We start from the raw sequence: 14,262 nt of genomic DNA, 5'->3' as shown, positions 1-14,262 counted from the left end.
TTGTTTCCTTATTTAGTAGCTGTGGTCCCCACTTTATAACAAAATTATTCCTACTTTTCCATACTACCTCTAGTTATTACTCTAACGTACTCTTTAAGATCCTTAAAAAGTAAAGACATTTTAGTCATTTATATTATACTTTATACCCAATTTCAATTAAATATTACTATTCCTTAATTCGTGTGCCAACTCTCAATAAGACACTTCTTTTGGAACGGATGGAGTATTATTTTTACTTTGTTTGATAAGGGATGATTATTTTTTTTATTTAAAATACTTTTAATAATCTTATTATAAATTATAGTAATACATTTTATTTTATACATTGTTATAATAATATAATATGTAACAATATATAAAAAATTAATTGTGATATTATTACCACATAATACGTATATATAATTGATATTTTATTATTATTATTTATTAAGTATATTTAATTTTAACCCGAGAATTATAAATTAAATTTTAGTAATATATTGTATATCATTCTTATCGATTTATATTATTGATTAAAAATTTAAAAATAAATAAATTACATTTCAAATGAAATCAAATATAATAAAGAGAAAATTTTATTATATTTATATAAAATATTTTTAGGTGTTTATGGAAAAGAGTAATTTAGATATTTTATTAAGTAGGATTAAATTATATAGTGGATAGATTGTATTAATAATAGTATAAATTACTCCATTTGTCCCACATAATTTGTTCCTATTTTCTATTTTCGTTCGTTCCACATAATTTGTCATTTCTTTTTTTGGAAAATTAATTATACATTTTAATTATAATTTTTTTTAATCTTAATTAAACTATTTAGTTATCTTAATCTTAATCTATAATTATTTTTACTAAATAATAATTATTTTTACTAATATATTTCTTAATTACTTACTAATTATACTTTACCTAAATTCTCGTGTCTACAGTAATACACCCATATTACAGGGGACGGAGAGAGTAGTATAATTGTATGAGACCTTTAATTATATAGAATCCTAATACATTAAAGTAAATCTCATGTAGCACACATTTCATATAAATGTACTTCCTCCATCTGCCAAATTTAAAGATATTTCATTTGTAATTTACGAATAAAACATCTCTAAATTTAACGGACGAAAAAAAAAATATATGTTATGTGAATGTATGATTGGCATAATTTCTAGTAATTTATTTACTCAATTTTTTACCTACAAATAGGGCATCATTGTACACAATATCAATAACAAGTTTCCTCAATTACAATCACCCCATCTCAATTTCTCTTTAAATTTCTTTTTTTTTTTTCTTTTTTTTAGTGCACGTACATCTATAAATATACATATATACATGCTCAAACATGCATCTATAAAATATACTTTCTTTTGTTTCTAATATCGTCTCACATTTATTGTAGATATGTGAATTTAAAAAGAGTATAATTAGTAAATAATTACAAATATATTAGTAAAATTAATTATAAATTATACTTTCTTCGTCATTCAATCTTCTCTCGTTTGACCAGACATCATTTTAATGTGAAAAATATTTTTTGATTTTTTTGTAGTTTTCAGTACATAAAGTATATGAAAAAATAAAATAAAATTTCAGTACAAGATAAAAGTATTGATAAAAGTAACTACAATAATTAATTTTTTAATTATGTTAAACATGTTAAGATTTTATATATACAAACAAAAAAATAAAAAGAAAATTTGTTGCTTTACAGCAACAACAAAAAGTGGACTTGTTTTATTTTGGATTCAGATCGTTGTGCTGAAAATAATTTCAGCCCTCGAATCTTGGAGGATGATGAATTAGACGATGATGATGATGATGATGATGAGTAGGGTTGCGTTGGTGGTGGCAACGTGGAGGTGGTGGCAAAGAGTTGAGTTTGTTGATGGTGGACTGGTGGTGATGGTAGAAGGGCACGAACAATTGGGTGGAGGAGAAGAAGGGGTGGGTGGTGGAGGAGGAGGCGGAGGCGGCGGCGCTGGTGGCGACAGTGGTGGTAGAGGAGGACAATTTAATGGAGATGGAGAAAACGGTGACGGTGATGTTGGAGGACAGCTTGGATGGAAATAGAAGAGGAGACAGCCAGTGTGGTAGTGAAGGAAAAGAAAAAAAATTGGTAGGTGTGGTGGGTGGAGGTGGAGGCGGCAGTGGCGGTGAAGGAGGATTCAGATTGATAGGGGCTGATTTCGGAGGATCAGCATGTGCTGATTTCTAAGTGTTCAGCACAGGATCCGGATCCTTTCATTTTTTATTTTAAAAAAAAAAAACATACAAACCTATATTGAAGCAAAAAATATTCCCCACAAAATATAGAAAAATCAAGAGCAAAAAATAGTTTAAAATACACTAAAATATGCAATGCCAAAAAATATATTTCCCTCCAAAAATCACTGTATAATTCATTACCCAAACATGTTTATTAATGTCAAATAAATTCCTTCAAAATACAACAAAATTAAGAGCAAAACTAGTTTATAAATACCTCACATTTAAATAAACTATTTCAGATCAGTCATTTATAGAGTCCTTCAATTAAAATTTGGTATTTTCTCCACTTAAAATTATGGAATAAGAAAAGAGAAAGGTTTTAGACCTGATAGCCGAGACAAAAAAATTTTGGTAATTAGAGAACGAAAATAGAGAGACAACAGAATCATCTTTCAGGCAACAAAGCGCCTTTATCATAAGGATGACTATGACAATTAGTCTCTCGAACATGCATAAAGATAGATTGATGCCATAATGTCACTTTAACAACTTAACAGAAAATATGTCAATTAGTAATGGAAAAGGCCAAAAGCCGCCTACAACCGTTTTTCAACTGTGGGAAACAAATGGGATGCATCCTAAATAACCAACAAATCTCTCATGAAAACTTCATTTATCACTAACAGATTGCATGAAACATATCGACAAAATACCCCATATCAGTAAGTAGAATTATCGCACTAAAAACCCAAATCAAGTACATTTCCACGATGAGATCCCTCAGCTTTGGGTGTCTTAGCCCTCTGAGATGCCCCAAAATTATAAAAATTATCAAAATACGAAGGACATCAAGAAAAAGAGCATAAACAACGTCACTCCATGACTACTAATGGACAAAGAAATTATACCAGCACGAGGAGTATCAATATTGTTGTGAACCATATTTTTTAAATTTTCCATCATCACTTCATTTGTATCCATCAAATCCACATCAAAAATGCCAAGTTCGTAGCCCTCAAACCCTTCCAGCAAAAACCACAAGAGATAGAAACAAAACAAAAAAAAAAAAAACAAAATTGCTCATAACTTTCTCATAGTTTCGAAACTCAACGTAAATCTCTCATTTACTTTAAGAATTGTGTGGCCTTCTTATACTTTAAAAAACGTCAAAAAAATTAATAATTTTAAAATTAAAAATATAAAAAAATATATAATTTTAATATTAAAAATTAATAATTTAAAAATTAAAAATTAAAAATATAAAAAATTATTTTACATTTGAATACAATTTCAAACCATTTCAACGTAAATATATATAACTGTATTGAAATGTAAAATTAATTTTAATACTATAATATGCAAAAATAAAAAAAATATTTGTGTAATTGGAAGTTTGTAAGAGGAAAAATTTGATGAATAATAGAATTTTAGAAAAAATCTTTAAAAAAAAAAAAAAAAACATATCCTATAATTTTTATATTTGAATTAAAATTGATACATTTTAATTATATTAGGATTACAATTTATTTATTTTTTCATTTTAACTATATCAACTTTTTTAAATTCAAAATATTTTTTTTAAAAAAATAAATTTTATACCAAATCAGAAAGTTACACGATCGTGTAGAATTATGTATGGCATCGTAACAACATAGTCACGTATAATTGTACACTGAAATATACATGGTCATGTATACATTGCCGTGTAGTTTTCAGATCAGCTGCCACGTCAACTCCGTTACGTCCATGTCAGCAATTTCCGTTAGTTTTTTAACGGTAGGTCCAAAATTAATTGAAATTATTTATAATGGGACCAAAATTGATTGAAATTATTTATAATACAACCAAAATTGATTGAAATTGTTTATAATAGAACTAAAATTGATGAATTTTTTATATTGAGACTAAAATTGATAAATTTTAATTATATTAGAACAAAAATTAATTTTTCCTCTGAAATTTTTTTATATTTTCTCGTTCTCAATTATAATTGTATATTTATTTATTTTTATTAGATTAATAAATACTATTTTATTTATAAGTGGTATCATTTGCAATTTATGTAAAAAAATTTTAGTATTAATAATAAAACACTTTATACTATAACAAGATATATACTTTTTAATTATAATTATATTATATAAAAAATACAGTTTCATTGATATAAATATATATATATATATTTATACAATTTTCTATATATGTAATATTCCATAAATTATATTTTATCACAAAAATCAACTTTCAATACTAAATATTATTTTTTATATTATATAATATTTTGTACTTCAAATTAAAATACTAAACAAAGAATAGACCACAAAACTTTTTATACAAAATACTCCCTTCATCCCAAGTTGGATGTTTGAGTCACTGTAGACGCGACCAGAATTTAGAATAACTATAATTAGTAGATAATTAATAATGTATTAACAGAAATAATTATCCTATAATATAAATAATTATAAATTAAAATTAAAATAAGTAATTAGTTTAATTAAAATTACAAAAAAATAAATTAAAAAATGTAAAATTAGATTAAAGTGTATAATCATTTTTTTTAAAAAAAAAAAGTGACATGTGATGTGGGACGAACATAAATGGCAATATGAACATGCTAAGTGGGACGAAGAGAATATTAACTTTCCAATCTCCACCATCTTCTCCCTTTTTTTTTGTTCGATTATTTTTTTTATAACTCCACTATATTGTCAAGAGGATCGAGCATATTAAGATGACTTTAAATATGTGGAAGTTAACTAACAAACAGGTTCTTACATTGTTTTTCAAACAAAAAAAAAAAAACTTTTGATTCAAATAAGAAACTAATGATTCGAAAATATATATGATGAATCGGACTATAAAAAAATCTATCTGGACAACTCTGCCCCAAATCAATCAGCCCTTTTGCCACTAAGCCAACCAACAAACCATCTTACCCTATACCCCACCTTTTTTTTCTTTTTTATGCAAGTAAATAATAATAATAATGATAATAATAATAATAATAATAATAAGTGTGTTCTATCTTACAATCAAAATCCTGGTGTTGATGTAAAACTAGAGCTGCACTTACTACTATCACTACTACTCTCAATCACAAATGCATCATCAACTTTTCAACTTCTTCTTCAACTACACTTTTAGTTGCAGAAGCTCATCCTCATCCTCACCCTCTTTCTCATCCCTTGGCATGCCCCTAATTCATCGATCCACCGACAAAAAAACCTCACAAATTCACCCCGACCCAACCCTACCCTACACTACCCTACCCTAGTTAAGCGCAGGGCGCGCTGCAAATGGCGCAGGCTTGGGATAAAATGGCAGTAGAAGCCTGAAATTCGAACATCTTGCAAAAGAGCCACTCGCGGCATAATACTTTCCGGAAAGCAGCATACATTACCATCCATGTCAGTCAGGCAAAGGCTAATGGCCAAATATCAGTATGGAACCACATAAGGCAGAGCATAGACATCAGCTTTCTCTATATGTACAGCTTCCGACCATACGCGCTCGTTGCCGGCTGAATCTGCTGCAGGTCTCATTGATGAAGGGCTCTTCTTTTTGGAAATCCAGTTATGGTCGTCATCTTCGGACCAGTCTGTTATCTTGGGTACTGCAAGCACTTCGGTCAGGTACTTGGAGTCGGGATGGGGTGGCCTCCTTAATGCTTCACCAATCAGATCCTCTAAGTCCGGCACCTTGACTGCCTTGCTTGTATTTGAATCATGGGGTGTCTTTGAAGCAGAAGGATTCAGTTTAGGTGGAAATGGCTTAGGGACTTCTACCATGCCATTCTTTGGCTGATCCTTTTTGTTCGGTCGAACCAATTCAGGAGCAGCCTGCATATCATGGGAGGGTTTAATGGGAGTTTGTAAGGCTTCAAGCTTCCTTCCGTTCTCGGTTGCGTGATGAGGGGCCATTCTTTGGATTTTATTAGGCCTGATATCAGTCTCTGTAACAAGAAATAGAAAATCAGAGCTAATAGCAATTTGCCATACTAGTTCATGTAATTATCTTTCCAATAACTAGAACAAACTTGTATTCTTACAATGGTGACTGATAAGAAAGAGAGCTCACCATGAAGGAAACCATTTGTATCTGTATCTTCTCTTTTTCGAACTTTTCCTCCACTAAAAGAATTGTTGTCAGAACTCCTCAACACATCAGTGCTTGTACGGCTGATAAATCCACCAACAATACTTCTCCCGTCATCTTTCAACTTGCCCAACTCATTTTTTTTATTTTCAGTTTTGATCTTTACAATGTCATCCTTTTTCTTCTCTTTTTCCTTCTCAAGGATTTCATTCTCTCTAGCCTTCTGCTTATCCCTCCACTTATTGTCACCTAATTCCTTGTATCCCTCCTTATCGCCAGTCAATCTGCCATTTTGTACATCATTGTGACCAGGAATTCCTTTAGCTTTATTTTTCAATGTTGGGGATGCTTTGGGGACCAATTTATTCCCCCTATACTCATTCCCAAGTCCATGAGGATCTGTTTTTCTATCAATTCTTTTAATTCTGTTATCGACCTTTTCATCTGACAGCACTTCCAAAGAATGCCTGACAGCAGCATATCCCGCCATCTCTTGACCCCTCTTGTCCACATCAGGAACCTTCTGAGGCAATTGACTACCTCTACCATTCTCATCATCTCTGATTCTCCTATCCAGTTCCTGCACAAATTTTGAATCATCGATTGCCTGGGAGAGCTGACTGCCCAGTGAAGGTCTCATACCATTTTGACCATGATAGAGGGTAGTATATTTTCCCACGTTTGATAAACCTCCTCTGTCATTACCGTGACCTATTGGATGAACCTTAACTCGACTTTCTTCGTCAAGATTCCTGGCAACTGTTGACTCCTCTGAAATGCTGCTTTTCTCCTTGTCTTTCCCTCGATCCTCTTTGTCCTTGTCTTTGTCCTTCTTCTTGTCCCTGTGCTTTTCTTTCTTGTCCTTGTGTTTTTTATCTTTCTTGTCTCTGTGCTTCTCACTACCTCCATCTTTATCCTTTTCTTTATCTCTCTTCTTTTCCTTGTCCTTTTTCGCTTTCTTGTGTTTCTTCTCTTTGTGCTTTGCCTGAAAAACACAAGAATGGGGCATATTCCATCCATTATAATTGCAAAATGTACGGGTCTACTGGAGTATACAAAAAAAATAAAATAAAAACATAATGCATTTACGAATCTTTGAGGAGTTTGCAAAAACAAAAACAATAACCCAAATAATCATACTTCATAATTTCGGCAAAGTTTCTTGAGATAGTGATCAGCCAGAAGAGGCAAATTAAATGTCTGAAATAAGATGAACTATGCCAACTATTCCAGCTATCATACAACAAAATCTAAATATCAATTCTCAGAGTCAAGAAAAGACTGTATCATAGCAAGAGAATCAAAGTTATGAGCTGAGATGAACATAGAGACATTACAAACAAAGGACATTAGACACCATCCCTAAAACAGAATAAGGAAAAGAACAAAGAACAGACAATAGCCGCAAAGAGGGAAGCTTTTCACAAGAACATATTATGTCAGAGAGGGAACAAGTACAATGCAGTTAATCTTCTGTCATCAACACCTAATAATGTCAAAAGGGGCAGCATATATTATAAACTAAAACATCACATTATGTTGGGCTCTCTCCCAATTGTTTTATTATTTAAACTATTATTTTTCCTCAAAAAAACATCACTTCCAACACTCATTTTTCATACAAAACATTACATCCAACAAAGAATTTCACCTCAAAACTATCAAAACCGAAAACACTAAACAAAAGCAAAAGCACAAAAGAAACACAAAAACACATGTAAACAATTATAATTAATCATTTTCAACAAATATTTATAAATCTCTCAGCAGTATTTTCAAATATATAATAATATTATAAAACTCAATAAATAAATAAATAAATAATTATAAACATTATTTAACGGAAAATAAAAATCATCAGTTTTTTAGGTAAATAAGTGTCATTTCGGAAAAAATATATATATAAGTATTGTGATGTTATTCATACAAAGTACGAATAATATTCTCTAATGAATATATATAGGGAATATAATTTCCATATAATTTAATGATTCCATTATTTAAATATTTATAATTGAAAAACATCAATTGCAGAGAAAATTGAAAACGAATGTTACAAAATACCATATGCATACACACATACATACACAACTGAAGAATAAAAGGTTGAAATATATTATGGTTATAACTTGAAGCAAAAGAAAACACTTCATAGTTTGTACCATATGCTCAACTTTTTACACTACATATACCTAATGCACTCAATAAGATCTTTCCGCACATATTCTTAGTAATGATATATAAGAAACCAGCTAAGGTGGAAACCAATCACCAGATTAATATTAATTCTACATTGAACCAGTTCTAATCAGATCAGAATAAACTCGTCGTAGAAATGACAAATGAAACAACACAGATAACATGGAATATATTAGAGCCTTCAAAGTATATGATACCTCCACAACGCTAATTGCACAACATAGGAAGACAACTCTTTTCTCCATGTATCATGAAAACAAATTATACTTGAGATTAATTGGTATGATTGAGGCTAATTTATATCCAAATGTGAGAATAAACAAAGTTTATCAAAAGTTCCTACAATCCATAATGTATGACACCAAAAGAAAGGGTTGAGATATAAGTGGCCAAAAGAGTCGTTAATAAAATCATAAATATTATTTAAATAAGTTCATCATTAAGCAGGAACAGAATCAATTGAATAATCCATAATCAATTGTTGTCAACTCAACAAAAATTACAGAAATGATAAATGACACAATGCATGTATACTTTTTAAATTAATGTTGAAAACATTTCCATGCATCTTTCATTTAGCCTGATCCTATGATAAAGTTTACTAAATCATCACTACAAATTTCTAATGAAGCAAAAACAATGTGTAAATCCAGCCCTCATTGATACCCCCTCTGCATTTGTAAGCATCACATATATTTTCATAGTTCACTTTGTCTAGTTTCAGCAGAAATAGTTGTCTATTGGTACTCAAATTAATTTACACAAAGAAAACTATTAGTTCCAAAAATACAATCAATCAGCTATATAACTAGCTAGTACTATTCTTGAATTACTGGCTATCTGGGTTAGGGTTCCCACAATTAAATACTCCTCAAAGTATCTAAGAACGGGGATGTTTCCTAGAGTTCCTCAATTGAGATGAAATTGTAGGAAAGGTAAATCAGCTTAACTGCATTGCTTGTCAAATTTTTCAAAAGAAGAACCTTTGTTATAGACTTTGTACAGGACATAGCAGATTCATTGGTAGTATCGAATTTTGATGTTTCAAGGTAAGGTGCATGAACATTTTTTAATCTCATTTGAGGGAAAATATGTTCAAGGCATATTTAATTACAAGCCTTTTTTAAACTAAAAAGAAAAAGAAAAAGTGTGAACAACACATACAGGAATATGTCTGGGATATATTAATCATTGAAGATCCAGAGATGGCAGTGTACAAGCACCACCTCAAGTATTTACACTTCATTTCTAGGTCCTCTGATATCAACCTTTAATGCAAAAGGTTTAAATTTGGTTATCAACCTTTCTACTGACCAAATTTAATTAAGTTGTAATACACTAATGAAATCGTTATGCACAACATGAAATGTATTGTGCATGTGTGCTTTGATATCATTTCTTGCATGCCGTATCCTCATAGATTCTGATTTTTCTGACCTGTTTCTCAGCATCTTAATAACAACAGAACTCTCTGTTACTAAATTCAAGAGACTCTGATCGTTATAACTGAACATTTACTTTTCCCTTTAATATAGAACTAAAGGGTAAACACAAAAGTACAGTTCAAGATAAGCAATGTATCCACATCAAAATGTATCAAACAAATAAAATAAAACTTCCAAGTACTTCATTCATTATGTCAAACCATAAAGAAAATTGGAAATTACAATAAAAAACCACCAAGGTTGAAAGTCAAGAGAACAAACACAACTTTCAAGAAGAGATCCACATAAATGGGTGATGTGCCCTAATTAAAGACTTGTGTACTTTAATCCTTTTATGCGTTCAGTTAAATTCTTCACACACAAACAACTTCTGGTTCTGTTTCTAGTTTAAAACTAATGTAAGAACAACATAGTTAAGCCCAATAAATCATAATGTTCTGATAATTTCTTTTAGTCCTTTTTTTATCAATTTTCAGGATTGATGATTTTATGTTGGTCATATTCAAGAATCACAGTATAGACCTCAACCGAAACAGGTTTGCGGAATCAGTGTGCTATTGATTAGTGGGGTTGTACAATTTGAAAATCCTTATGAGGCCCACAAAACTTCAGATAAACATAGTGTCAACTAATCAATGCCAATAAGAGTACATTTTCAAGCTAGGCGTATCTTCTCACTCTTCACAAGTCTGATGTATTTACCCCAACTTCATCAAAACCAAGCCACAGAACATCACATTACTCAATCAAGAATAGTTCCCTACCACACTAGTCATCTATAAGATTGAATACATTTTCTTAAATTCGGTATGCCAGCAATCATACCACTGAAAATTCAGGGTCAACATTGGATTTTCGAATGATGAACACCACTCAAATTTCTGTATCAGCTTAAAAATGATAGTAATTGCAGATCACATTTCCAGCCCCAACAGTTTCGCTATCCCCTTTAGAAACTCTCCCTACCAACTTAATATCACCAATCTTATCAAATGCTCAACCAGAGCTAGATATCAATATTAGTGTCATGGACGTTATCTAAACTTCTTTATACCCATCATAAGGAAGCATATCAACTATTTTAGGTGCAAAACACACAATTTTCATTTGTAGATCTAATCTAAAAGTTTAGAGTGGCCCACCCTTGTCCTGCACATGCTTACTATTTGCAATCTTGCAAAAATTTATGCCACCTTACATGAAGCAACAGGAGATAGAAAAGTGAAGTGTGTATTAATAAGCATAATAGCCATGTTCCCCAAGTCAAACTGTTGCGGTAACAATTTCATTAGTCAAAAGTGATGGTCAAACAGGACAAGGAAACAGCACAGAAGTTCCACCACAGATATGCGATATCATTAAATACAAGAGACCTAGGCTAGTTAAGTTATTTATGACAAATCAGAACCATTAAATAAGTAACCCTAGATCCTGCCGTTTGCGTGACAGCATTTATATACAATACCAACATGCACCCATACAACTAAGAGTTTCTTTTTACAGATAAAAATTTTATTATCAGGATAAAACAAACGGCAAAATAAATGAGCACAGTATTTATACCATCAGTGATCATAATAGAAACTGAACCTAATATTAATTTTCTTCTAATGCTCTGTAAAGCTAAATCTTCTATTTCACGAACCTACTGGCAGTGTCTTAACTATGTAATCCTATTTCTTATTCGAGATCATTCTCTTCTAGTAATAAATTTATTATGCCACATACAAATAAGAATTTCTTTTTACAGATGAAATATTTATTATCAGGAATTCAGGATAAAACAACAACTAACATACTTAAATAAATGAGCACAGGATTTACCCATCAGTGATCATAATAGAAACTGAATCGAATCTTAATTTTCTTCTAATGTTCTGTGAAGCTAAATCTTTTATTTCACAAACCTACCGGCAGTTTCTTAACTATGTAATCCCATTTATTATACGAGATCATACCGTTATAGTAATAAACTGCTTTTACTTTCAAAACAGAAAAAATATCCTACCTATTTTCTATAATCTGATGCATTCTTAGCTAATTTTTTGCGTAGGAAATGAAAGTTCAAGTTGTTAGTAATCAGGAGATAAGAATATAAGGTACTATATTTCTCAAATTGCATGGGATGTGTGAAAAGGAAGCAAAAGGCGCAAGGAGAAACAAACAAACCTCTTTCAATAAGTTCAACTCTTCTGGTCGATGCTGTCTTTCATATCCTGGTGGCGGAAATGGAAAGCAGCGAGACATTGCACACTTTCCCTTCTAAATAAAATACCACAATCAAAAAATAAATAATCTTTTGTTACTTTCGCAGTATAGCTTCAATATTGCAATAATCCTGTGACTACAGGGCTGCCCATGCTATCACTGCACACTGATTTCCAGAATAGCTCTGAATCTGTCTAGCCACTTGCTCATTCCCCAGCTCAGCCAATCCACACAAGCGCTTTTGTTATTTCAGGCTTTATACTACATGCATACAAATTCTAAAAGATCGTCTCCAATGTCAATCCCAGTACCGCGTCTTTATCACACAACAAAAGGTTTACAGAAAAAGTAGCCAGAGTCAGCCGCGCAGGTTCAATAGCAACGTATTCAGTAAGATATTCGGGTAACAGAATGAAGGATAGTTTAAGCTCTCACAAAAAAAACTTTTGCAGAAACGCTTGGGTAATCTACAGAGCTTCTTTATAATATGTTTTACTGATGGATGATGCTTTTGGAGGTCTACCAAGAAATATCACTCAGGAGTTCATCAGTCTCACTTTACACTTCAATCGCCAAAAATGTACTTCCAAAGATCAATCCCCGACTAAATTAAAAGTTCCAAACCTAATCTCATAAGAAAATCCAAAAATTATGGTTTCTCCAGTTCTGGCTAAGTATATTTGTGTGAACAGTCCTCCTCCATGCCCTCTCTGGAAGCAACTTGACTCAGAATTACAATGCTTACACTTAAAGATGAGTTTTGAGCTCCTTAGGGGAAAGCCAACTCCAAATAAATTTTCAACCTGCAGGGTGGAGTCCGCCTGGGCAAGCACCAGGAAACCTCAGCAGTTTCCAATGAATGCTCCTATTCCAGAATAGGCTGATCAAAACCCTAATTCCAGCTGAAAACACCCCGCTCACCAATATTTGATCAGACGTGAAAACCCTAGATAAAAAACCACCATCAGTACACGGAATCTCACAAGAACCAAACCCTAAATTTCGCAGAAACTCAAGCAAAATTCCGATTCAATTCATCAAAGTGGATTTTTGGTTCCTTTACTCAGCAAAAATTCAGCACTTTCCCGAAGGAAAAGAAAGGCGAGCGCAAAACCAGCACATAAAATAAAATTTTGCTTTTCAATGAAGAATCGGATCAAGAAATTATTCCAAAATTTCAAAAAAAAAAAAAAAAACAAAAAATCCTTCGAATTCCAAAATCGAAATCTAAAATTGGAGAAACTGAGTCCGAAATCAAAATCTAGCAAGTGTTAAGTAAATTATCGAATCTAATCCGACCTTAATCAATCAATCAATCAATCCATCATCTATATATGTTTTACCTTGCCCGCTACAAAATGAGGGAGCATTTGTAGAAAGGGCCAAGATCCCAGGTTAGTTTTTCACTTTTTTTTGTTTCTTTTTTTCTTGTTCGCAAAAACACACACTAGGAAGGGAAGGGAAGCAATTCAAGCAGTAATCAAATCCTCCTTCCTCTCCTCTCCTCTCGTCTCGTCTATGTACAGACAGACAGACAGCAAAGATGGATAGATAGATAGATAGATATATAGGGATTTAGGTTTTTGCTGTCTTCTTCTTCTTCGTGTGTGCTGTGCTGTGCTGTGCTGCGTAGGAATAACAGGCAGGCAGACAGAGGTTTATTTTGGTGCTAGGGAATACCACGCGAATCGGGGAGAAAATGTGGCCAGAGAGGAAAAATGAATTGAAGGCATAGTCTCTCTCGAGTACTTAGGGGGAGAGAGAGAAGGAAATAGACAGAGAAAGAGAGGACTCTCTCTCTCTATACATACAGATAGTGTGTATGTATATGTGAGAAGATAGACTCATGGCTGAACTTGACAGACAGTAAAAAGAATGTGTGAAATTATTAGTGCATAAATTTGGAATTTTATTTTCTTTTATTTTATTTTCCTTTTACGTGGTTTGGAAGACTTTGGGTGCGTTTTTTTTTTTTAAAAAAAAATAAAAATAATTTATCAAATATTATTTAAAAATTTTAAAAATAATAATATTTTAATTATTAAAATGAGACAAGTAACACATAAGGTGATAATATTATGAAAATTTTGTTTAGAAATTT

General features: G+C 31.7%; 1 protein-coding gene across 2 annotated transcripts; it reads right to left on the bottom strand.

The window, feature by feature from the left end:
• Positions 1-5,189: 5,189 nt before the first annotated feature.
• On the bottom strand, positions 5,190-13,913 carry LOC127252894 (uncharacterized). Of its 2 annotated transcripts, XM_051277269.1 has the most exons (5): positions 13,505-13,913; positions 12,965-13,107; positions 12,123-12,477; positions 6,292-7,294; positions 5,190-6,166 (listed from the first exon to the last, which is right to left on the bottom strand). In XM_051277269.1, exons 3-5 carry the CDS (start codon positions 12,198-12,200, stop codon positions 5,652-5,654), a joined length of 1,596 nt encoding a protein of 531 aa, XP_051133226.1. In that variant the 5' UTR covers positions 12,201-12,477; positions 12,965-13,107; positions 13,505-13,913; the 3' UTR covers positions 5,190-5,651. The 2 variants fall into 2 exon arrangements, with proteins under 2 accessions (XP_051133226.1, XP_051133225.1); XM_051277268.1 differs by having other exon boundaries at positions 12,123-13,107.
• Positions 13,914-14,262: the final 349 nt, after the last annotated feature.

This window comes from Andrographis paniculata, unplaced genomic scaffold (genome assembly GCF_009805555.1).
Source record: "Andrographis paniculata isolate CXL003 unplaced genomic scaffold, ASM980555v1 Contig49END, whole genome shotgun sequence".
In the NCBI taxonomy this organism is placed as follows: Eukaryota; Viridiplantae; Streptophyta; class Magnoliopsida; order Lamiales; family Acanthaceae; genus Andrographis; species Andrographis paniculata.
Note: the sequence above shows the minus strand (reverse complement) of the source record. Positions and strands in the feature narration are given on the sequence as shown.

What these genes read in the sequence shown, in the direction of transcription:
- LOC127252894 (XM_051277268.1), bottom strand. Translation starts at nt 12,200, where the DNA reads ATGTCTCGCTGCTTTCCATTTCCGCCACCAGGATATGAAAGACAGCAT. An exon ending in AGTTGAACTTATTGAAAGAG is followed by an intron (nt 7,295 to 12,122) that starts GTTTGTTTGTTT and finishes TGTGTTTTTCAG; the next exon opens with GCAAAGCACAAAGAGAAGAA. An exon ending in TACAAATGGTTTCCTTCATG is followed by an intron (nt 6,167 to 6,291) that starts GTGAGCTCTCTT and finishes TTCTTGTTACAG; the next exon opens with AGACTGATATCAGGCCTAAT.